This window comes from Pogona vitticeps, chromosome 2, assembly GCF_051106095.1.
Source record: "Pogona vitticeps strain Pit_001003342236 chromosome 2, PviZW2.1, whole genome shotgun sequence".
Lineage (NCBI taxonomy): Eukaryota > Metazoa > Chordata > Lepidosauria > Squamata > Agamidae > Pogona > Pogona vitticeps.
Window position 1 is genome coordinate 236,981,120 of NC_135784.1, and position 25,909 is coordinate 237,007,028.

Consider the following 25,909-nt stretch of genomic DNA (forward strand, 5'->3'; position numbering starts at 1 on the left):
ATTAAAACTAAAAGTTCATTACTTCCAAACACAGCGTGCCTGAACTGTGTGTTTCTCCTGAACTTTATTACACTTTCATGTTGTTCTCCTTTTTTTCATTTTTTCAATCTGTCAGAGTGTTTTCTGAGTGCATACCAGTGGAGTATTTGGAATGGGTTACTTAACTTATGCTAGAACAGTTATGTGGGTGAATGTAACTTGAACTAATAAAGGAAAAGCAACATGACAAGAAGTGACATCTGTTCTGCCAGCTGTAACATACAGTGGTGCCCCACTTGATGATGACCCCATTAGACGACGAAATCGCTTTACAATGAGTTTTTTGCGATCGCTATTGCAATCACAAAACGATGGTTCCAATGGGTTTTTTCACTTGACGTCGATTAGGAGCCCGCTTTGTGAACCGTTTGTTCGCTAAACGATGATTTTTCTGGCTCCACAAAATGGCTTCCCTTCATAAAATGGCTTCCCTCCCTTAGCAAAATGGCTGTTTCCGGACTCCTGCTTTGGAAGATAGCGATTTTAAACAGCTGATCAGCGGTTCTCTATGGGTGATCTTTGCTGGACGATGAGTTATTTCCCCATTGGAATGCATTGACCGGTTTTCAATGCATTCCAGTAGTTTTTTTCCCCCACTTAACGACGATTTCGCTTAACAGCGATTTTCCTGGAATGGATTATCGTCATCAAGCGGGACACCACTGTACTCTGATGGAACAAATATAACAAAAAGAACTGCTCCTGTGAATGAGAATTGTCTTCCATTTAGCAATCATTTTTTCTATTTATACGGAGTTCCTCATAAGGCTGGGTGATTTGAGCAATTCCTATACCACTTCTTTCCATTTCTTCGGAATTCCTAATGGCACTGTTTTTTTTTCCCCTGTACATCCATGCCAGGGCACTCCAGAGCCCCTATCCAATCAAAGCAAAGCAAAAAGCGTGCTGCTTTTTGCTCACAATGTGAGGGGCTCACAATGTCCCTCATCCCCCCAATCCTTGTCATGTTTCCTCTTCTTCCACCAATTTCTCTGTCCTATTCATTGCCTTTTCACTGTCTTTGAGACCATTTTACTTTGCTTCTCTGTACCTCAGCCCTGACTCATAAATCACTTCATATTACAGTTTTGGGAATAATCAGTATTTTTTTGTCATTGCATATCATTATTTACAGCAAGTCCTTTTTAAAAAAAAATACTTTCTGACCAATCTAATTGCTAAACGATTCATTCCTTGTAGTCTACCAAGTTAGTGTTACAATTACAAATAGTGGGCAACAGGTTTGCCAGTGAATCTTAAAAAAAAAAGAGTCCCTTTCGTTCTTGCTCCATTCTGTGCTTAGACAAGCCTCTTTCTGTGCTTCCAATTTTTTTAAAAAATGTAAAATTGTTTTGACAGCCAATTGGAGGTGTGTGTGATGTTCTGTTATAACAAAAACCGTGTTAGTTAAGTAAGAATTAACAGTTCAACACTAAATCACTTCATTCTGTGCTGTCTAACAATCTCACAGCAAAAAAAATAACATTAAATGTAAATTTTAAAAGTACATAGTTAAACTTTAGGAAATAATACTACTGGGAGGCAAAAGAGGATAGATTGTCCCCCATTTCATGTCACTGGAAACCTCATTAGCTATTTGCCTATCAAAGATATTGCAGTATACTGTATAATATCAGTATAAAATGTATCGCTACATCTGTGTAATCCTAACCACCAGGCTGAATGAAAAGATCTGTGGGCAGTCAGGACAAATGTTTTAAGCTGCAGTTTGGATGAGCCCCTAGATTTCAAAATCAGCAACATATTTAGCACAGTGCTTTATGACAAATGCAATATTGCAACCCTTATAAGTCCCTCCAGTCTTTCATCAGTGATACTGTAGGGTTTCCACTCTTTTTCAGTGCATAAGTATACAGTGGTGCCTCGCACAACGATTGCTTCATACAACGATGAATTCACACAGCAATGGGTTTCTTTGAGGAATTTCCCCCATCGTTTAACGATGTTCTCTGTGGGGGAATTTCACTTAACGATGTCCCTTTTTCGCTCCTGTAAAAGTGTCTTAAACTGTTAGAAACCTGTTTTAAATGCTTGCAATCGTTAGCCCACCTCCTGAACCCTATGCAAACTTAATTTGGTGTTGTTCTGAGTCGTTGTTAATTTTTGGTGATTTTTTAAATTCTCCATTGAAAGCCTTTGAATGGTCCGTTCAAAGGCTTTCAATGGAGAATAAAAATATCACCAAAAATTAACGACGACTCAGAACAACACCAAATTAAGTTTGCATAGGTTTCAGGAGGTGGGCTAATGATTGCAAGCGTTAATCTGTTCCAATTGGAATGGATTAACCGGTTTTCAGTGCATTCCTATGGGAAATGGTGTTTCACTTAACGATGTTTTCACATAACGATTTTTTTTATGGAACCAATTAACATCGTTAAGTGAGGCACCACTGTATTTGAATGGATAGAATCAAGCTATCCAAAGAGTAACTAAAGTAATCTTGAAATTACAAGTAAGGTAGCAGCTGCACAGGGCCACAATATTGTATCTATAAAGAGTTGTTTTGTTTTGTTTCACTAACAGCTAAGGTTACAAAAAAGCATGAGAATTGCACGATTAGATAAAGGTGTTGGATGAATCTGTTCAGAATCCCAGTGTAGGATATTGTGAGTTGAAATCTAAAATTTTAGAGAGCTACAGGTTGGAGACGAATGAAACTCCAGTTATGTAGCTTGGCTCTCCTGACTCCTGAAACTCTTTGTGGCTTGTCTCCAAACCACTCCTAAGGATTGATGGATCCTCTAGAATAGCATCTGATGGGACACAGAAAGTTCCAGTACATTTGGGAAATGAGAAAAATTAAATAGGGGTCACTTTCTGTATGTGCAAGACTTGTTTTGGATAAAGCCTCTCCAACACCAGCAAACCAACATATATTTCAGTGTCTGGCTATATAGTCAAGACTTGTTTAACAGACTTCTAATGGGAGACATTTTGCTGTGTTTGTGGATTTTATATTGAATATTTTTGACCAAACAAAAGCAAGATACAGATTGTAGTGACTGGTGTGTTCATTTACAGGTCACTACTGTTTTTTCGACCAGTAACGGATGAAAATGAAATTTCTGGAGAGTATGCAGCAAGTGGAGGAATCAGCTTTGATGAAATGGCTAAGAATTTTGACAAAGTGTTGCAAAAGCAATGTCAGCCCCTCAAATCAGCTAAACATCCACTTATCATCAACATCGTTCCAATGCAAGATACTTTGATATCTTCAGCTTGCACTGATGATCAGTGGGATTTACCATATGTTGTTCATTTATGGCCTTCCATTCTTCTCCGTAATCTTCTTCCATATCAGATCACCTATTCTTTAGAGGTACGTTTGGGGATCTGGGTTCAAATTTTATTGTAAATATAAAATAAAAATATAAATTTATCATTGTAAATATACTTATGCTGTGCATTCCATAAATATTACACATGCTGATGGTCCTCAAAATGGTGGTGACGTCACAATCAGAATATATTTAGTGTATTCTGTTTAGGTTTTAAATTGCAGAAGGCACAAAACTGATCTTGGAATTAGTTTCTCAGTTGGCTCTGCTATCTAGCCAGATTGTTCCTATCCTATATTTACATATTTAATCATTATTAGCTATTAGTATGCCATCCTGGAGTTTGACTTCATTTCCAAAATGAGTCTGTTGCAAACCTTGTTTTTTAACCTATAGGACAAGTATTTGAATTTATTTCCAGTTGTAAAAATATATTGGAATACGCTCACATTGATAAAATTGGAGGACCAGGAAAGTTTATATTTAAAATCTTTTTATTGGGGGGGAAATAGTGGGCAAAATTCTCTTGCTTAGTGTACAGTAGTAAATCACACTAGAGTAGTGCCTCACCAAATGGGGATTTGGGGAGGCATTTCCTCCATATGTACTACTGATTCAAACGGGCCTACTCTAACAGCAACCTACTGCATTAAGCATCAGTGTGTTCACTGAATTTGGAGGCATTTATGTGTGAGTCAATGAGTAAATGATTAGTTGTAAATCCTCATTTGTTCAGTGGGCCTACTGTAGTGCAATTTACTATGCTGACAACAGGATTTGGCCATTGTGATCCAAATGTTAGTCCTGGATATAGCCACAAGCATGGACACCATATCATTGAGATTATTGTTCTTAATAATAGTTGCATTGCTTGATAAATGATTTATCACTTCCATATTTGTTTTGTTTCTTGAACTACGGGTTGCATTGATTGTAAATTTTGATTGTGCGAAATCTTTCCTTCAAAGGGAGACAGTACAACAGCCAAAACTCTAGAAGATGGATGTTCAGCTCAAATTCATAGTGCAGTACTGGATCAGAGCAAACTGCAACTACATTTACATAATTATCTTGAGAAAGATTGGACTGCTGAGTATCACATTCAAACAAATCAGCAAGAAATTAGTTTCATCACATTTTCATGCACTACAGACGTTGACAGAACAGATTTGGATATTGCTGTACATGTAACCTATACCACAGGACAATTGATTATAGCAGTTCACAGTCCATATTGGATGATAAATAAGACTGGTCGAATGTTACAGTACAAGGCTGATGGCATCCACCGCAAACATCCACCTGATTGCAAAATGCCACTTCTATTTTCGTTCCAGCCGAAACACTTTTACCATGATAACAAGGTATGTCTCAGAAAATTAAATATCAATGGAATCAGAATTAATTTCGCTATTGGTTTGTGCAAAATCTGTTAATTGTTTATGTGTCTAACTGTTCATGGAAGTATGAGCATTTTTGCTTATAATTTTGATTAAACAATGTATTGGAGGTAATAGCTGATTGAATAACTCAGTGGTTTAGGTTTGTGGCTGTAGAGGCTGGGCGTTTTATTCCTCACTTTGCCTCATGGGAGAATATCCAGCCTGTGTGGCCTTGAGCAAGCTATACAGTACCAGGGTACCCACAGAGGAAGGGAATGGTAAATTATTTTTTGTACTGTCTATCTAGAAAACTCTGGAAATGGTCGGAATCAATGTGGTGGGATGTTGCGGTTGTTGGCGTAATATAATGTATTTCTCCAAACAATTATTATTAGATCTTTGTAACAATTGGTGTGGGGAGGCTTTTACAAGATAGTAAGCTAAAGGTAAAGGTTCCCCTTGACAATTTTTGTCCAGTCGTGTTCGACTCTAGGGGGCAGTGCTCATCCCCGTTTCTAAGCCATAGAGCCAGGGTTTTGTCCGAAGACAATCTTCCGTGGTCACATGGCCAGTGCGACTTAGACACGGAACGCTGTTACCTTCCCACCAAGGTGGTCCCTATTTATCTACTTGCATTTGCATGCTTTCGAACCGCTAGACAAGATAGTAGGAATATTGAAAATAATATCATTAGTTAATGCATTATTATTCTATCCCACATTGCTCTGAGTGAAATAAAGTTTGTTCATTAACTATAATATGATGTTGAAGACAGCATTTTTCTTGTCTTGCATTTGGTAGATAGTAATTATGCATAATAAACAGATAGTGACAGCTAAAACAGAGCTAATGAGAAGCAAGGTTTGCAGAAGTACACAAAAATTGTAAAAAACTGAAAGCCCCCCCCCCAGCAGCCCAATAAAGACTGCCCATGTTCAGTAGTTACAAAATGCTGAATTTCTGTGTATATGAAGGGTAGATAGAACCTTATTAAGCAGCAGGTGGATGCCTGGAGCATGGAACAAGGGTTTTCCCATTTGCTTCATGGGTCTCATTTATTGCTGTTTATTGTTCATCTCCCACATGATGGTCAATATTTCTTTGTTTTTAATTTTGCTAGTAATGAAAACAACATAACAGTTTTCTTCTTACAGGTTCAGCTTATGGTGACAGACAGCGACCTTTCTGATCAGTTTTCTCTGGATACTGTTGGCAGTCATGGTTTTGTTAAATGTAAGAGCCACAAAAAGGAATACCAAGTGAGTTCAGTTCTCTAATACACGTATATGTTTTGTGAGATAATTCTGACATGTCTACCTGCAGTATTAAGGTACAGCCAAATCAATACATTCTCTGCACTTCATTTCATTCTATTATTGTTTCTAAGTATTCCAGACCAAATTGTAATTAAAAATAACTTAGTTGTACAATGTTTTAAGTTTTCCTAATAAACACAACTGAGCAACTATCCATTATGTCCAAGCAAGAGTAGCCTGTTTGCTGAAAAGGAGATAAAAGATTTTGAGAATTAGCCAATAAAATAGCTGACAAAGTCAATAGTTTATAGGTGAATTATGAGACAAGAACAACATTCATTTGTTTTTCAAACACTAGTAATGGAAGAGTCACTGTAAAGTGGGATAGCCATAAAATTATTGTCCAGAACATGCAGAAGCATGTTTTAATGAATAAGAAAGTTGCTACTTAGACATTTTAACTACATAGTAGTTACCGATCTATGTGGAAAGGAAGTTTAAAGGAATCATTTGCTGTGGATGATAACATACATTTGATGCAGAGTGTCTGAGATCTGATTTTTAGCATAATCAGAAATCACTAGAAATGGCATCTTTTCAAAATCCTGGGTAGCTACTGCCAACCAGTGTAGACAGCAATGTAGGACCCCCATATCCGCAGGATCAGTATCTGCAGTTTGAAAATACTAAAAATGTTTAAAGAAAAAATCCAGAAAAACTATTTTCACATTCATTATCAGATGCAGCCACTAGAGGAAGCCAGAGACTACGCTATGAATAATTGTTAGTGAAAAACACATAGCATGGTCTCTTGTGCCAGTTCTAGCAATACATTTGAAAATAATATTTCTGGGTCTTTCCCTTTTACCATTATTTTTATATTTTTGTATATATACTAGTAATAGATAGACAGACAGACAGACAGAATTTGCTATTATCTGGGCTTGGAACTAGCTTGGTGTATAAGTTTCTTATATTTATATTCAAGTAAACTCATGTAGAAACAGAGATGTTCGCATGGGTCTTCTGTACAGATACAAAGTATTTTATAAATGTGAATTACACTTTCTGTAACTCTTCTTGAACAAATGTCAACACATGTTAAAGGTAGTGAGATTGATCCACTCTAAACAATTTTTGTCTTTCCTAGGTTGGTGTCAAAATAGATAACAGCAGTTTTAACCTCACTAGATTAGTGACTTTCACACCTTTTTTTATGATCACAAACAGAAGTACATATACTTTAGAAGTAGCAGAGGAAGGAAGTGAAAATTGGATGCCAATATATCTGCAACAGGTAAGCTTATTGAGATCTATCTGCATTGGTGCTCTCACAAAGAAATAATGTGCATCTTGCTTCACAAATGACAGTTGCTGTATATTAAATCCTTAGAACTTCCATTACTGCTTTGTGGTTGTTGCTTTATCATTTTATTTATTTCAAACCAAAAGAAAGATAAGAAAGGGTTAGGAGAATAAATAAAAAAAATACAAAAAAGATAAGGAAAGAAAAAAGATGGGGGATAAACAACATTTCATAATGGGGTAGGCATATAAATTAATGTAAGCTGACAAAGTGTCAAAAAAAAGATGTGGTGTGAAGCTGGCAGAATAAATGTTCATGTGTAGCTAAAGGAGCAATTGAATCTACCTTCCAACAATGGCAATTCCATCTTCTTCAGTGAAAAATGAAGAGATGAAGCCTCTCATATAAATACAATTAATTTTCTGAAAATAATTTTGCAAAATATAGAATGGCACAAAGAATATTGTTGTTGTTGTTGCTGCTGTTGCTGTTGCTGTTGCTATTGTTTGTTATTGTTATTGTTATTAATTTAACTTATATGCCGCCCACTCTACCCAAAGGTTTCTGGGTAGCTTACAACAATTAAATTACAATTAAAATACAATAAAAGATAAAACAATTAAAATACAATTAAAATAGATACTCTAAAATTGCCATCAGGACCCACAGTTGATGTTATTTCAATTAAAAGCCTTCTGGAACAGGAAGGTTTTCACCTGACGCCGAAATGTCATCAGCGTCAGCGCCAGATGAATCTCAGTTGGGAGAGCAATCCATAGTCTGGGGGCAGCTGCCGAAAAGGCCCTTTGTCAACAAGCTGTCACTCTTACCTCCTTGAGGGATGGCTCTTTCAAAAGGGCCCCCTGGCTAGATCTTAACTGTCAGGTAGGCTCATATGGAAGGAGGCAGTCCCTCAGGTATCCAGGGCCCAAGCCATTTAGGGCTTTATATGTCAAAACAAGCACTTTGAATTGGGCGTGTTTGATCGGACTCCCAGCAGGACTTCCTCCACCTGCGCTCCAGCCGTCTCCCCTCTCGCTTCATCGCCTGCAGTTCAGGAGTATACTAAGGAACTGTCTGGGCTCGGCGTGCAGGGAGAGGATGCTTAGGTGCAATCATGTCAACCGCCTGGGTCATCTCCCTATTCCAGGAGCGCCGACCATATCAGACGGATAACCCCCCCAGAGCATTCAGAAAACCATTCGGATCCATTAGTCTCCAAGGGTGGATCATCTTAATGGATCCCCCACCCTTGCAGAGGGAAGAAGAAGCTAATAGACTAAACTTGACCAGGAAGTGATCTGACCATGACAGTGGCATCACAATGGCCTTTCTCATGTGTCGGGCCGATGACACATTGGTTGTCATGGTGGCCATGAAGTCCTGAGCTGCCCCAGTCAAGGCAGCCTCAGCAGGGATGTTGAGGTCCCCCAGCACCAACAGCCTGGGAATCCTCAACATCAGGTCCAAGACAGCTCAGGCAGGGAGAGTGTTGGTGCGCAGCAGAGTGGGCGGTACACCAACAGAATCCCTAATCTGTCTTGTAAGCCCAACATACAATACAGGCCCTCAAGACCTCCAAACATAAATTGAATATTAGAGGAAAAATACTTATTTTAGGTCAGTGTTTCTTGACCTAAAAGAGAAATATTGCATTTCAGAATTGAGGTGGAAAATCCAATTCTTTCAAAATAATAAAAAATAAACTGCCAATTAGTTTTATCAAATGCTTTTTCATCATCAGGTGAGATTATAAGAGCAGGATCAGAGCTTTTAGTTCTCACTGAAGTCAAATCTAATAAATCTTGAATAATCTGCTCCCTGCTTTTGTTGTGTAAAACCATCTTGGTCTGGATGAATCAATGTTCTTATAATGTTTGAGGATGTGCTAAATGATATTACACTTAGTGTTTTAATGTCAACATTAGTAGGAAGATAGGTCTATAGTTTGCACACCTATGACAGAATGGAAGACTTCAGAAAGAAATTGGGGAAAAGTGTGCTTTGAAACATTTTTGATACAAACAAGAAGGTCTTGGAATCAGAATTTCTGAATATATTTTATATCATTGGACAGAAGAGCTGTCTATGCCTGGGGCTTTTCCATTCTTCATAGTTTCAATAATTGTGTTATCTCTTCTATTCTTAGAAGAGCAACCAAGTTTCCATTTTGTTCTATATCCAGCTATAGCCAGGTTCGGGGGAAAATTTCTTTAAGATTCTTTAATAAGGTCTTCACATTTTGTGTATAGTGTTGAATAAAACCTTATTCTGCAATGAATGGAATATAATTACATGTTGTTTTAATCCATTTGCTAACAATTAGCCAAGCTTCTTGCCACTCTATCTGTATCTCTATTGCAAACATGCAAATTCTGCTCTAGATGTTGCAATTTAGGGCTGCGTTCTAGAAAAGAATGAGCTGCAAATCAAATTTGGGTTTTGACTGTATTTTCCAGATCTTGTTTTTGCTGCATTTTAAGCTCCTTCTTTTTAAAGAAATTGAATAGAATTGTTCATCATACATATGCTTTACGTACTTTCTTTGATATCATATGAAGCAGCAGACTATTCATTCTGTATATAATAGCATATACACCCTCTGTTAATGTTATTGCATGCTGTCAAGTTCCCTCTGATTTATGATGACCCTATGAATGAGCAGTCTCCAACTGTCCGGTCCTCAACAAACTTGCTCAGCTGTTGTAAAGTGAAGCATGTAGCTTCCTTTAGTGAGTCAATCCACCTTTCATTTGGTCTTCCTTTTTTCCCAGCTGCCTTCCACCTTCCCATTATTACTATCCTTTCCAAAAAGTCTTGCATTCTCCTGACGTACCCAAAGTATGATATTATTCATCATTTTGTCCAGTTTCATCATTTTTGTTCCCAAAGGCGTGACTTGCTCTAGGACCCACTTGTTCATCTTTCTGGGAATCCGAGGTGTTTGCAAAGCTCTCTCCTTTTCATTTCTCTCCCTTGTGTCAGAAGAAAGTTAATGCTAACAAAGGGGGAAAGAAAGGAAATGTATTTCAGTTTAAAACTTCCACCACAAAAATAAAGCCTAGAGGAATTCAGAAAGAAGCCTTGAAACCTAGAGGATTCAGAAAGAAATGTAGACATGGACAACAAAAGACAAGGAAGGTGGCAAAAATGGAGCAAATCCAATGTGCCACCCCCCATCATCATTGGAACTCTCCATTCTCTTCTACTGATGTGCCATTACCCTTATTTGAGCAATAGAGATGACCGTTTCTGTTAATTCTCTTGTCCATTTTTTTGTTTCAACCTGCACTAAAGAGGCAGTAACACTTGGTATATACATTGCTGTATAACAGTGGTTCCCAACCTTGGGTAACCCAGGTGTTCTCAGACTGCAATTCCCAGAAACTCTGTTCAGCAGAGCTAGTGGTAAAGACTTCTCGGAATTACAGTCCAAGAACATCTGGGCTACCTAAGGTTGGGAACCACTGCTATGTAATAATAAAAAACTTTGATATTTTTCATACCCCCATTATCTTCTTAATAACAGGGTAATGGAGATTTCTGGAGCTCAAAATGCATTTGACTGTTAACATTTATGTTTTGTTCCTTTGCATTCAAATGATACTAAATTACTGGTTCACAATATTTATTGCTCTGTATTAATCAAAAGAGGTTGGGTTGCTTGTCTAAGATTACAATTCAATCTCAATTATGTGTTTCATTTACTAATACATATCATTCTCCTCCCCCCAGTGTATACCTTTTTGGCCTGAAAATAATGAAAGCAAGTTACAGGTTAGAGTACAAGATTCTGACATTCCACCAAAAATTATACAGTATGATAAGCAAGAAAACAGTTTACTGTTACACTTAGACAACAGGGTGAGTAATATCATTTACTTGGATGAGCTTTAAATACATATTCTACCTTCTTCTTTCCTTCTGCTACTTAAAATTCAGAAACCTAGAAAAGATTCAGGTAAAAAATGAATATTTTAAAATATTCTACCAAGCTATTTGAGCTTTTGAAATTAATTTGCTATGCTGACAAGTTAAACTAATAATAGAGTAAAATTTAATATACTATTTTCATATTTATTAGCTTGGAGGCATTACTGTGGATGTTACACTAGCTGAACATTCATCAACAATTACATTTTTGAATTATCATGATGGTGCAGCTCCATTCCTGATAATTAATCATACAAAAGGAGAAATAATTGAATATGGGCAAAGGTATGTATATAGATTTTTTTCAAGTTCTGTAGAATGAACATTACTGTAGGATTCAGTACTTTGAGTGAGTACTGATTAAACTTATGTTAATACTGTACGTAGATAGGGGTTTTTAGTGCATTACTTGTTCTTCATCATTGAACAGATATGAGTTTATCTTACGAAAAAGCATTAGTTATTTGCCTTTAGCAAAGCATTGTAACTACTCATAACAGAAGATCAGGAAGTATTTCAAATGAGAAAAAAGCTCTGCCCATAATGGTTTTTGTCTTTTGAACCAACTCTGCAGTCTTTCTTATACAATCACTCATGTGTCCTAGAATTCCAAAAGCAGGAGAAAGGTGAAAGTTGAAGCAAGTGCTAGGAAGAACTGCATTCTGAAGGGGAGGGTCAGTTTTGAATTAAACAGTGGAAACTTAATTACAAAAATCTAACTGTGAAAAACAATTGAAATGGGAAAATTTTAAAAATTCAGTACTTGATGAACTTTATATTGTGTTAATCCTGGGATTTATGACATTTTTGTATATTTTTGTTTGCAGTTCTCTCCATGTAATGGAAGATATTCTACCACCAAATAAAGCAGTACTTTACACATGGGTTGACCCAGCAGGCTCTAGAAAATTGAAATGGAAATGTGGAAAGACCAATGGGGAACTAACTCAGAAAGATGTATGTATACTTCTTGTAATAAACTCAGACCGGAGTAATGTGATACTTAACAATGAATTTAATGAATTATTTAAGCTGTCTAAAGGTTTTTAGACAAATAAATTAGTATTGAGATCAATATTTTCAAACAACTAGCAGGAAAAATCCATCAAGGGGAGACAAGAAAGAAATTTAAATAAACTAGATTTGGACTAAAGGGAGCTAAAGAGCGCTTTTTTGATTAGCAGATTTTCCGTAAGAAAACTCTTAGCTAATTGGCAGATTGGGTTGGTAACTATTTAAGGCCAATATGCATCTGTTTGACAGTATGGAACCTCAAAAGATCTAGGTTTCAGTTGTGTCCAAATTGGTCTTGAGCCATTCCAGACCAAACACCCACAGGCGGAAATCCTATTGCTGGCAGTGATTTTTGGAAATTAGACTCATTCACCCTCCGACCTCCAAGTCCTGTTGCCCTCAGTGGCTTCAATAGGGTGAAGGGGGTACTCAGGACTTATGGGGAGAATTTCTCAAAATCTTGAATTTCTGAGAAATTGCTGCAGCTGATGACATCACCATTATGTGGCTTAAGTTGTGCAACGATGTTTCAATCATTATGTGTCAGCCATAATAATAATAGGTATAGTGGTCAGATAGATACAAGCCAAGAGCCAACATGTTACATTGTATTAAAGTTTTTTGGGTTTTTTTTAAAAGCTTATAGGTCTAATTTATATAGCAATTTTTATAACTTGTGAGTTATAAAAAGTGCTACAAAATATTCTGGTCAAGGCTTCAACCAACCTAGAACATGAGTCTTTTCAGGCTTGTGGATTGTATGCATGTGACTCTTTATTATCGGGGAAAAGAAAAAAGATTACACTTTTTCTTTTCCTCCTCTCCTAAAACTTTTATCTTCTTATATAAATCACAGTGTCAGGTGCAAATCTGCCTTTTATAGAATAGAAATGAAAAGGATGAGAATGTGCCCCTTCCCCCCACTTCTTTTATAAAAATTTCTTTTTATGGGAATAATACATTTTAAACTATATTTTAATACTAATTCTAGTTTGATACTCCACATCAGCTTTTCATGCATAGATTTCCTCTCCTTGAATATGGACCCTGGATTGAGTTATTCAAAATTTGATTTTTAATACTTTTCTTAACACAACTATAAAAAACCAAGAAGGTCCTGTGTAGCTGTTAAACTTACAACAGCAAAAGCAAGGATTATGCTATTCGAGATAATTCACTAATGCTTGGGAGCATGTTTAATTTATTTAGGTAACAGTACTATGCCTTCTTATTTGTTAGTAAGCTCCTTTGAAACGGGTGTGGAGGGTTGACTTTTTGGGTAATACATAGAATTTCCTTGCTAGGGTATTTACATCTACATTTACAAACTGTAAACCTGACTATTCAGAAAGTGAGGTTTATTCAGAATGTAGTGGTGAGATACTGCTGAGTTCTTACTTACGTAATCATATTATACCCATAGTGGATCAACTGCACTGGTAATCCAACCTGTTTACAGTTCATAGGATGGATGATAACTGGCCTAGTCCTAAATGGCTTAGCTCCAGAAAATATGAGGGACTCCTTTCTCTGTTACAAGTTTGTCAGTGCCCTAATATCTGTCTGATACTTAAAAAAATATTTGTATACTTACTGTTTTTAGTAGTAACTGTTTACTGTCTTTTATATAGTTTACCTTGGGTTCTCTTTAAGGAGAAAGGCAGAGTAAAAATTTTTTAAATAAAATACTACAGGTACAGTTGATGGAAATGAGAGAAAAGGCATTCTCAGTGTCCACATGTAAACTGTGAAATTCTGTTCTTAGGGAGGCAAGGTTGATACCTTCCTTAGCAGATGCTCTTATTTAGGCAGGGATTTATTTATCACATGATTAAGTTTTATCTAGTATGTTTATTTTAGTTGCTGCATCTCTCTCTCTCTCTCTCTTCATTGTTGTTTCTGGAATTTCGCATTATTATTTGTTTTTAGTTATCCTGAGCAGTGCATAATCAGCAGAAGGGCAGATAGCTACCTACTTTTTTTTTTTTTTTGAAGCTGCTCAGAGTGGTCTATTAGATCAGATGGGCGGGATACAAATCAAATAAATAAATAAATAAATAAATACTGATCTAGCTATCGAAAATAAGAATATAAATAATTAATAATTGGTTTCATTGTCTGCTTATTTTAGAGTAAACTGATTAAAATAGGACTGTAGGTATGGTTGAGATAGTTGAAATTGTGAAAATGAATATTTTCTTATTTTTGTTTCTAGGATTTGATGACATGTATCCAAGTGGGAAGCAAGAGCATTTATTTAGTTTCATTTTTTGAAGGTTTGCAGCGTATTATCTTGTTCACTGAAGATGAAAAAGTTTTCAAAGTCACATATGAAAGTGAAAAAGTTGAATTAGCAGAGCAAGAAATTATCATTTCATTACAAGATGTTGGAATCTCTTTAGTAAATAATTATGTAAAACAGGAAGTTGCTTACATTGGAATCACAAGGTAAAATGTCAAAATATTATCACTTCAGCTACATAAACCTAAAATAGTACAAGACAAACCAATATGCTGGGCAGACAAGTTATCACCTGAATAAAATTTCTCTTTAAACTGGCCAGAATTCTATTGGTAATTTATGTTTGTGTAATAGTGTAAAAATGGCTTTAGTCACTTGTTAATGAGGTGCTGCATGTATTCTTCATCATGTAGTGGTCATATGACTTCACATGTGATGAGGAATAATACTAGTAGGAATTTAATAAGCAGTGACTGTTGCTATGGTTTATGCCATTGCACTTACACATCAGAAATAACCAGTAGGATTCTGGACTATGCATTATTTTCTTGAAATGAGTGAGAATAAAAACACAGCTCTTTTAATATTCCATTCCTGTGAATGTGTGCTCAGAACTAAGTCTTAGTGAATTCAGTGGAACATACTTACTGATAAGTACTGCATCCAGTTCCATTCATTTCAGTGCTTGAAATAAAGAGAATTTCTTTTTCATGGCCTCTGTGAATCACACCGTGGGTAATCCGCGCCAGCACGCAGCCTCATCGGAAGATTCTAGAGCTTCTGCAGTAGGAAAAAAACACATCAGAGTAGACCCCTCCCCCTCCATATAAGTACCTTGGTGCCAAGACTCTCCAGTTTCTTTCAGCTGCCGCGTTGAGAGCCTCGTATGTTTCTGTGAGTTACTAAAGTGAAAGAGTTTAATCTGGATTCTTTAATGACTTTTTTAAAAAAGAGTATCTCGCTCCAGCCTCAGGGTTGAAGCGCCCCCCCATTTCTTCATTTTGTCTTTTTTTCACTATTTCATGGCCGCCGTGGGCCCATTTAAGACAGCCATGATAAATGTCTTTTTTGCCTTGGTGAGGCACACCAAACCTCCTCGTGTCCTCACTGTAAGAACTTTAAGCACGGAGTTCTTCGCAGTCACATTTCCAGCCTTAAGCTTATACTTCATCCACACCATCACACTCTGATGCTCCCTCAACGTCGTCCAAAACTACTAAGAGACACAAGACCAAGCAGTCGATTTCAAAACCTTCAACATTGAAGATGTCCACAAAGAGAAAACTGTCCACCGACGTTCCTTCGGCTTTGGAGCCCTGACCACGAAAGAAATCTAAATCTGCTATGGTGAAATATCCAGGGATTATTTCGCTGCAGCTCCTGGAGTCCCTCAACTTAATTTGCATGGGCTTGCCCTCAGACAACGAAGGGCTTCCATCCCATCAACCATACTCACAATCACCAGAACGGGAAGAGAGAATGGACCAACTTACATCCTTCTGTGCTAGTCCCCAGCGATCTGGCTCCCCCAGCAAGCCTTACGTGGCTGCTTCGCCTGATATGCAACAGCCAGAAATGCAGCCTGATGTGCCCTACTCCGTTCCTTCAGGCCTACCATCTTGGCCTCCAATGAATCATCAGGGGCACCAATTATGCGAGACGGGTCATCTGCCTTCCTGTGTGGCATCGACCCACACTCAGCACTATCATCAGGTAGCCTTTTGCCCTGATCAGTGCTTGACCAGAAAGTCTGCCAGGCACTATCAATCAGTTACTCTCCCCGGTTCGGTGGCAGTGCTACACCAGAATCCCCATTCACAGCAGCGCTCAATGTCGAAGCAATCTCACCATCAGTATTGTCAGGGACTATAGGCTGCCCATCATTTGGTGCCTAAAAAGTCCAAGAGTGGCCAATCAGTATTCTTTGGCTCAGGGTGTTTTTGTAGCCCCAGTAAGCTGTTATTCCCCAACTCACCAAGAGGATCAGGGCCGATCCTCCCGCTCAGCATCACTGTGGTCCACTGATGCATTTACCACTTAGACAACAACCTCCATTTCGTCGCCACCAAGATACTGGCTCCGATATCAACAGTCCTCGATACTGACCCTTATCCATGGACATTCCTTCAACATCGTTACCAATAGATGATCCTCAATATGACTATTAATTACATAAGCCTCAATTTTGTCACCATCGAGACACCAGCTCCGATATCAAAGATCCTTGATATCGACCCTTGTCCTTGGACGTCCCATCGATGCCACTGCCGATGGACGATCCTCGATACCGACAGATGTCCATGGACGCACCTTCAATATCAACATCTAGACGTCAACACCAATACTTTGAGGTGCAGTCCCTCAACATTGATGTCAATCAACAATCCATGGATTCCTGATATGATGCTGAACATTCTGAACAGGGTTCCAGACCACAAACACTATCTATCTTACTGAATTTGCCTGAGTCTGACTTAGCAGGTGCCAACCCTTCATGTCCGGCTAAGGATTTTCAGACTTACACACAATTGATGGTGCATAAGGCTAAGTCCCTGGATCTCCAAATACACCTACAACTGAGCCTGCGGATCATCTTTATGATACAATCTCCAAAAACAACTACCTCAGTACACATTTCCATGTTGCCATCACTAATTAGCACTGCTCAACGTTCATGGACAAAACCAGCTCCTTCCCATTCCATGTTGAAACGCATCGACAACTTTTATCGAGTCCATGATCTGGGAGTGGTTTTTCTCCAAAATCAACCAGCTCCAAACTCGATCTTTGTGGAAGCCTCCCAGTCTCGATCTTGACATCACCAAATTCTCATACCACCCAATAAGGACAGCAGGAGAATCGACTGCATAGGAAGATGGCTTTATTCCTCCGCTGCCTTCATCGTGAGAGTTGCTAATTACCAGGGAGCCACGGGTATTTACCAGCATTTCCTCTGAGACAATATGTCCACCTTCATTGACACGCTTCCTGAGTATAAGAAAATTCCGGCTCAAGCGTTCCAACAAGAAGGACTTTTGGTTGTCAAACAACAAATGCTGTCGCCCAGACATACTGTTGATGCCACAGCTAAATACATGGCTACTGCTGTCATCCTTTGGCATTTTTCCTGGTTGAGAACAGCTGGCCTCGCTGAGGATGCAAGAGCATGCATTGAAGACCTCCCCTTTGACGGGACAGAGCTTTTTAATGCGGAGACAGATGAAATTCTGGAAAATGTTCAAAAGAAAAGATCAGCTGCTAGACGTTGGGGAGTCTACCCTTCATACCAACATTGTCCCCAATGTACTCAATGGTGGCGCCCCTACAACTCCTACCAGACGTTTCCTCAGGAAACTCAGAGGCAAACTTCTTATACACCTTACTTCAAACAGCAACCTTACAGAGTCAAACCACATCAACAGACCACGACTAGGCACAATGATCGTAAAACCAAACAGCACATTTGACACCCAGCCGGCTGAGATCACAACACATTAAACTTCTCCTCCTGCCCTTTGGAAACACTTACCTACCTGGAAGATCATCACCATGGATGCTTGGGTCCTCTGTGTCATCCAAAATGGGTACCGCATTCAGTTCCACCAATTCCCTCCGCCATCACATACTGTCATACCTCCATCACAAACCCTGCAAGATGAAATACAGCCCTTACTTCTCAAAGACACCATAGAACCAGTATACCAAACAAAGAGGTTTTTTGTCTCATTATTTCACGGTCCCCAAAAACGACAAAGGTCTTTACCCCATCCTAGACCTCAGAGAGCTAAATCACTACATCATTACCACCAAATTCCATATGGTTACGCTCGAGTCTGTCCTTCCTCTGCTCTGAAAGAATGACTGGTTCACAGTCATAGATTTAAGAAACACTTCCATGTCTCCATCCATCCATCTCACAGGCCTTACCTTTGCTTCCAGCTTGGAACCCATGCCTATCAATTCAAAAGACTCCTTTTCGGACTCACAACAGCTCCCAGAGTCTTCACCAAATGCATGGCTCCTGCAGCAGCTTATCTCAGTCTTCACAATATCCTGATTTTTCCATACATCGACAACTAGCTCCTGGTAGCTTGCTCCTGTCACAGGGCACAACAAGACACACATTTTGCCTTGTCTCTTCTCCGCGATCTCGGCCTTGCTGTAAACCTACAAAAATCCATGTTACAGCCTAGAAAAGTTGTTCAGTACATAGGGGCACGCATAGCCTACTCATGCCCGTGCATTCCTTCCAATTACAATTACAGGTGTGGTTCACAGAGGCCATGAAGAAGAACGACAGGTTATTCACCTGTAATTGTAGTTCTTCAAGTGGATCTCTGTGATTCACACATCCTGACCCGACATCTCCACTGTCACACCATGCAGCTCTATTATGCAGCGGTTGACATAACTGAAGGGAGAGACTTGGTGCCAAGGTGGGGGGGGGTCTATTCTAATGTGTGTTTTTGCTACCACAGAAGTTCTAGAATCTTCCGATGAGACTCCGCACAGACACGGATTACCCAGAGTGTGAATCACAGAGGTCCACTCAAACTACAATTATAGGTGAATAACGTGTCATTATAAATGTAATTCTAGCTGGATGATTTGCAGTACTGTATAAATAAAATAAAGCTTCAGTTATGAGCAAATTAGTAAATTGTTTTAACTGAAAATTGTAAACAATAAACTAGAAATAGTATTTCACGTTCCAAAGACATTAGTGGACATGAAAGATACAATTTTGGAACAAAAGTCTCCCACTTCTAGCAAAAATCTAAATACTGAAGAATAACAAAACCTCAGAGGCATAATGAAACTGTTACATCATAGTTCTTTGTATATAGAGAGTTTATACTGTGATAAATAATCTTATTTTTAATCTTCTGCTTTGTTTGCAAGTTCTGATGTAATTTGGGAAACAAAACCCAAAAAGAAGTCAAGATGGAGACCACTGAGTGTCAAGCAAACTGAAAAGCTGGAAAAAGAGTTCAATGAATACTGTGATCACTCCCCAACAGAAAATAAAATTGTGGAGTTGGATGATAATGTTCCGGTAATTCTGAGAGGATTCTTCTTTTTGTTACCGCATAGAATTCAGGTGTAAAGTGAAAATTAATATAATGTTTGTTCTTGTTGCTGTGGGCTGCCAAGTCATTTTCAACTTATGGCAATTTTATGAATGAATGGCCACCAGAATCTTCTATTATTACTGTGTTTCCCTGAAAATACGACAGGGTCTTATATTATTTTTTGCTCCAAAAATGCATTAGGGCTTATTTTCAGAAGATGTTTTATTTTTTTCATGTACAACAATCTACATTTATTCAAATGTCTTGTCATCTTCTGGTTGCTGCACAATGGTGGAGAGCAGGGTTTCACTTAACTGGGGCTTATTTTTGGGGTAGAGCTTATATTACAAGCATCCTGAAAATCATACTAGGACTTATCTTCAGATTAGATCTTATTTGTGGGGAAACTGAGTAATATCTCTGCTCAGCTCTTGTAAACTCAAGACTCTGGCTTCCTTTTTGGAGTCAGTCCATCTCATATTTGGTCTTCCTCATCCTTTTTTGTCTTCTACTTTTCCTAGCATTATTATCTTTCCAGTGAATCTTGTCTTTTTGTGATGTTTGTGATATTTGCTTCTAGAGAGAATTCATGCTCAAGTTGATCTAGGACCCACTTGTTCATCTTTCTGGCAGTCCAGGATATCCACAAAGCTTATCTCCAGTACTGTATTTTAAATGAATCATTTTTTCCTTGTTGGCTTTCTTTATTGTCCAGCCTTCACGCTCATACATGGTGATCAGAAATACAAGGGGATGCATGACCTCGAGTGACTCTTCCTTTTTTGAATCCAGCTTGAAAATCAGGCATTTCTCACTCCATATATGGTAAAAGTCTTTGTTGCATCACTTTCAGTATCACTTTGCTTGCAAGGAATTCAGCAGTGGCCCTATAATTACTGCATTCTATGGCATCTCCTTTCTTGGTGATTGGAATGTATAGTGAACATTTCTAGTCTGTGGATCATTGTTTGGTTTTTCATATCTATTGGTGTATTCTTGTTAGAATATTGAGAGATAGCTTGGAATAATTCTATCATTATTCCAGATACTCCTGGTGATTTACTTCTTCCAGGTTCTTTCAAAGCAGCTTTCACTTCACTTTCTAGAATTCAGGTTCTTCTTCATCAGATTCATCATCAAAGAAATCCATAATCCTTTAATCTCTTTTGTATATTTTGCATTATTTCAACTCTCCATTTTATCCTGGTCAGATATATTCCCTCATTGCTCTTTCAACATCCCTAATCTAGATTTAAATTTCCCTGCCATTTCTTGGATCCTTAAAAACAGATCTCTTGTCTTTTCTATTTTTGTTATTCTCTTCTACTTCTTTGCATCAATTATTGTAATATATTCGCGAAGGCTTTCACGGCTGGGATCTAATGGTTGTTGTGGGTTTTTCGGACTCTTTGGCCATGTTCTGAAGGTTGTTCTTCCTAACATTTCGCCAGTCTCTGTGGCCGGCATCTTCAGAGGATAGCACTCTGTGCTCTGGTGTAGTTGGCTTGGGAGTGGAGTATTTATGGCTGTGAGACAGGCTTTTGTCCTTTTCAGGAGATGGGTGATTAGTGTGTCTTGTTGTGAGTGTATTGTTGTGATAAAGAGGAGAGATTATCTGTCACTGTGATTGATGGGTGTCATTAGCTGGTCTTTTGTGTGTAGTGATCCCCGGTCCTTGTGGCTGGATAGAGTTCGTTGACGTTTTGCACGCTGTATTTTTGAGAGCTGGGAGCCAAGTTTTGTTGAGTTTCAAACTTTACTCATTTTGTTGTTCTGCTGGTGCTTGTGGATTTCAATGGCTTCCCTGTGCAGTCTAACGTAATGATTGCTGGTGTTGTCCAGTATTTCGGTATTTTGAAATAGAATTACATGTCCAGTTTGTTTTAGGGCATGTTCAGCTACTGCAGATTTTTCTGGTTGTTTTAGTCTGCAGTGTCTCTCATGTTCTTTGATTCTGGTGTGGATGCTTCATTTCGTGGTTCCAATATATACCTGTCCACAACTGCAAAGTATCCGGTATACTCCTGCAGTGGTGAGGGGTCCCTTCTGTCCTTTGCTGACCGTACGTAACATTTGTTGTATTTTTTGTGGTGGGCTAGAATACTGTTTGTAGGTTGTGTTTTTTCAAAAGTTTCCCCATGCGGTCCGTGACCCCTTTGATGTATGGCAGAAATACTTTATTTGTGGGTGGCTGTTTTTATTCTTCAGTTTGGTGTTGTTTTCTTGGTTTGATGGCTCTTGTGATTTCATTTTTGGAGTAGCCATTTGCCTGTAGGGCCCAATTCAGATTGCTGAGTTCAGTGCTGAGAAACTGAGCTTCACAGTTCCGATTTGCACCAGTGTTTTGATTATGCCTCTTTTTTGCTGTGGGTGGTGGTTGGAGTTTTTGTGTAGGTACCGGTCTGTGTGGGTGGGTTTTCAGATGGCGGCTGGCGACAGGCCCCGGCTGGTGCGTAGGACAGCCAAGGCAGGGACGGGGGGCATTACTCATGAATAGACCTGCGCTGGGGATGGGCAGGGAGCGTACCAGCTTCCTGTGCCTGGCAGCGAACTGGAGCCACCCCGCTTCTCCTTCCTCCTCCTGCGCTGCTGCTGCATGCCCCATCCATGGAGGAGCCCCTCTGATCTGCGTGCCCCAGCCCAGGGACTTTGGGGGCCCTTACTCATGAGTAGACCTGCACCTTTTGCAGGGCTTACTCATGAGTAGACCCACGCCAGGTATGGGCAGGGAGTGCACTGGCTTCTTGCGCCTAGCGGCTATCCAGACCTGCGCCCACCTCTCCTTCCTCCTCCTACCCCACAGGAGTAAAAAAGGTCCCTGACCCCCCTGCTCTAACTCTTGGGGGCGAGAGAGCTACAAAGAACAGCCTCTTCTCCACCAACAGTTTGAATTTCCTGCCTTTTCCCCCTGCCTATTTCGGATCTTAGGTCGAAGCTCTGCTCAGAAGTCGAAGCAAAATTTTGCGAGCGGAGCTGTTCATAAGTCAAATGTTTGTAGGTAGGGGCGTTAGTTAGTTGAGGCACCACTGTATAGGAAAACATAAAAACACAACATTTACTGTAACTGAAGTTCTTGAAATGATAATCCATGAACCCGTGTACATAATTCTTGCACTTGCACACAGCCTTGCTCAAAATCTTCTAAAGCTAAGTAGTTCCTGTGAGAACCTTGTCCTCACTCCTCCGTCATGCATGTCAGACCACACTGACAGGTTAGCCACCTGCAATTGTAGTTCTTTGAGTGAACCTCTGTGATTCACACCATGGGTGGCCCGCACCTGTGCGGAGCCTCATCGGAAAGTTCTAGAGCTTCTGCGGTAGCAAAAACCACATTAGAATAAAGCCCCTCCCCCCTCGTATAAGTACCTTGGCACCAAGGCTCCCCTTGTGTCAACCACCACTACTTTAAGCTGAATGGCACGACAGTGGGGAAGACAGACAGGATGTGTGAATCACAGAGGTCCACTCGAAAAACTACAATTACAGGTGGGTAACCTGTCATTCTCCAAGTGATCTATGTAGGCATATGTTACATACAGCACTGATGGTACCTGTCTGTCATGGGTTTGGAGGGAAAGTTCCATCCTATGGGGAGTGGAAGGCGGGACATCAGGGGGAGGAGCTGTACTGTATATATATGTGGAGCTTGTGTGGAGAAGTTAGGAGAAGCTGGAGTTGGAGTCTGTGTGTCAGACTGAGTACAACTGTGTGTCAGTTTGTACATACCTGATAGGTTCAGGTTTCTATATAGGTAGCCAGAACTGATAGGTTCAGGGTCTGTGCTTTACTTTTAAAGTGTTCTGTGTGAACCAAACTGTTATATGTGTATGGTTGGGACTATGCCACGTTACAGTATCTTATTTACTTGATCTTTTTATTTACCCTGATTGTTATTTAAATAAACCTTGTTCTTTGTTTAGTAAAATCCATTCCTGGTCTGTGTGACTCCTTATAGGGAATGGTTGGTGGCAGCTTAGTTATAGTGTGGCATACTCCAGTAGGTCTGGGGTTGTCACATTGATTGGTGTCCAGCGTGTGGGATACGACTGGTCCAGTTGTCCAGTGGTCCAGCAAAGCCTTGGCAAGTGTGCCCAGAGCAAGGGGGGGTCTAGTCAGGGACAATCTGAGGGCGCGTAGGTAATCTTCTAGGCTTACCTCACGGGGAGGTGCGCTAGTGGAAGAACGTGCACACTCAGATTGGGGACTAGATTAGGGAGCTCTGAGGCAACCCGTTTTGGCGGGAAAGAGCTGAGGCAAAGCTGTGTGAAGTAACAGTGATCTAGCCTGTCTGCTAAGAGGCCTAGCAGAGGGGGTGGATTCTGCCTGGCAACAGTTGCAAGTTAGTGCTGAAGGAACAGCAGCAATCTATAGAAGGCTGTTTCTGAGGCAAAAGGAAAAAAGTCGTCGCTTTATTTTGAGGCTTGACTTTTGAAGGCAGCCTGTTCTGGGGGAGATTATGCCCTTGACTCGAAGCCAAATGGCAGAAATGGGGGATGAGAGCACGGGAGAACTGACCCCAGAACTCAGAAAAATGCTCCGAGCCCAACTGCATGAACTGAGGGAGAGGGAACTGGCGTTTGAAAGGGAAGTGAAACAGAGACTGTTGGAAGTAGACAAAATGGTGTTTGAGCTGAAGAAGAAGGAAATAATGAGTAGAAATAGGAATAACAATAATGGTGAAGGGAAGCCCTCAGACATGAAACCACAAAGACCTCAGATTTTGGAGGGAAAACCAAAACCAGAGGAGAAAGACTCCAAGTACAGCAGAAAATGTTATTTCTGTCAGGGAAAGGGCCATCTAATCTCAGGGTGTGAGAAATGGAAGCAGATAAAGGGAAATTTGCCTCATGATGTGAGTGGAACCAAGCCAAAAGCTGTGTTCTGTGTCCAGACAGAGCAAAGCTCCTTGCCATTGAGGGAGCCTGTTACCATGGCTACTCAATCTGGAACAGTTACATCTGCTGATCAGGCTGGGGAAAATGGTCCTCTTGTGGAGGTCAAGCGCTGCTTACTAGTGAGAACAGATTCACAGTTGTTTGAGACCGCAGGGGTGGACGTAGGAATACTTGACCATCAGTATAGGGGGCTGAGGGATACTTGTTCCCAGGTGACCCTGTGCCATCCAGACATTATTCCTAGGGAGTATATAATCCCAAATGAGAGCTTGAAGGTGGCAGGGATTGAGGGGCAGGTGATCTCACTGCCAGTAGCTGAGGTACCTGTGAGCTTTCAAGGCTGGAGGGGAGTTTGGCGGCTTGGTGGCAGCTTAGTTATAGTGTGGCATACTCCAGTAGGTCTGGGGTTGTCACAGCATACAACTTGTATATTTTGGTTTGCTGCAGATGGTTGTGCAATCTACTCTTATCCTGGTAGTTCCTATGTAGCAGTTGTACTGATCCATTAGGAACTGAACAGGAAAGCAGGATCTATGGTGCTTAGGTTTATGAGCACTGATTGAATGAACCTTCCATCAAAATATTATCTTCATTCTAGAACTAGATTTCCCAATGTGGTATAGTTCAGGTATTTTTTATTATTTTTCTCAGGCTAAACCAAGATGTTAAGTGGAATGTGATGGTTGGAATTATAATTCAGAATATCTCAAGAATGTCATGTGGAGGAAATCCATGTTAGAATTTTCCAAACAATGCTATAGACACAGAATGTACCTATATGGCAACATCTGTTTTTTAGGTATCTGGCTTTACAGCCAGAGGTTGGAGCTTCGATTACCCACTCAATGATCCATAGGGTTCCTTCCAGCTCCACATTATTAAGATTACTATTAATAATGACTATTTGAGAAACCAGTTACAGATTAGAAGCCTGTTTTTAATTTCTGAGAAGAGACTGTAATATGCTCCAACTAACAGTGGTGCAGTCTACTAAAACTTCTTGCATAGTTAGTGTTGATGCAACTGCTGAGGGGGTGAACAGCAGCTTTTCCCCTCAGAAATAGTACACAGTAAGCAAAGGTTGTTTGTATAATTATGGAATAAACACCATCAATCTCAGTAGTTTATACCTGTGTGTGTGTGTGTGTGTGTGTGATTGACTAAAACCAAATCCTTGTGTATCCTAATCTCTAGGCCTCTTCTTTTTCCTCTTCTACTGTTTTTAAAGCTTGTGAGAATGATACAATGATAGGTGATTTCAAATACAGTGGTGCCCCGCACAGCAACGATAATCCGTTCCGAAAAAATAATCGCTATACGAATTCGTCGCTATACAGGGCAAAAAAGTCCATAGGAACGCATTAAAACACGTTTAATGTGTTCCTATGGGGAAAAAACTCACCTGTAAGCGAAAATCTTCCATCCGGCCACCATTTTTGCTGCCCGGTAAGTGAGGAAAGGGCGCAAA

General features: G+C 39.6%; 1 protein-coding gene and 1 long non-coding RNA gene across 6 annotated transcripts in view; one reads left to right on the forward strand and one right to left on the reverse strand.

Moving 5' to 3' along the window:
• Positions 1–25,909, forward strand: part of VPS13A (vacuolar protein sorting 13 homolog A) — a 240,710-nt gene that overhangs the window by 169,721 nt on the left and 45,080 nt on the right. For all 5 annotated transcript variants that reach the window (XR_013541528.1, XR_013541529.1, XM_020787771.3 and 2 more), the window contains exons 47-55: positions 3,085–3,382; positions 4,310–4,705; positions 5,878–5,982; positions 7,130–7,276; positions 11,021–11,149; positions 11,370–11,503; positions 12,046–12,175; positions 14,448–14,680; positions 19,377–19,530. Coding sequence is in view for 3 of the 5 variants with exons in the window: in XM_020787771.3 (XP_020643430.3) it covers positions 3,085–3,382; positions 4,310–4,705; positions 5,878–5,982; positions 7,130–7,276; positions 11,021–11,149; positions 11,370–11,503; positions 12,046–12,175; positions 14,448–14,680; positions 19,377–19,530 (1,726 nt within the window). In the remaining 2 variants the exon portion in view is untranslated. The remainder of the gene's footprint in view (positions 1–3,084; positions 3,383–4,309; positions 4,706–5,877; positions 5,983–7,129; positions 7,277–11,020; positions 11,150–11,369; positions 11,504–12,045; positions 12,176–14,447; positions 14,681–19,376; positions 19,531–25,909) is intronic.
• LOC140704872 (uncharacterized) lies at positions 15,131–18,520 on the reverse strand. Its single transcript, XR_012084347.2, has 3 exons — positions 18,402–18,520; positions 18,008–18,122; positions 15,131–15,254 (listed from the first exon to the last, which is right to left on the reverse strand). It is a non-coding gene; the product is annotated as an uncharacterized LOC140704872 (long non-coding RNA).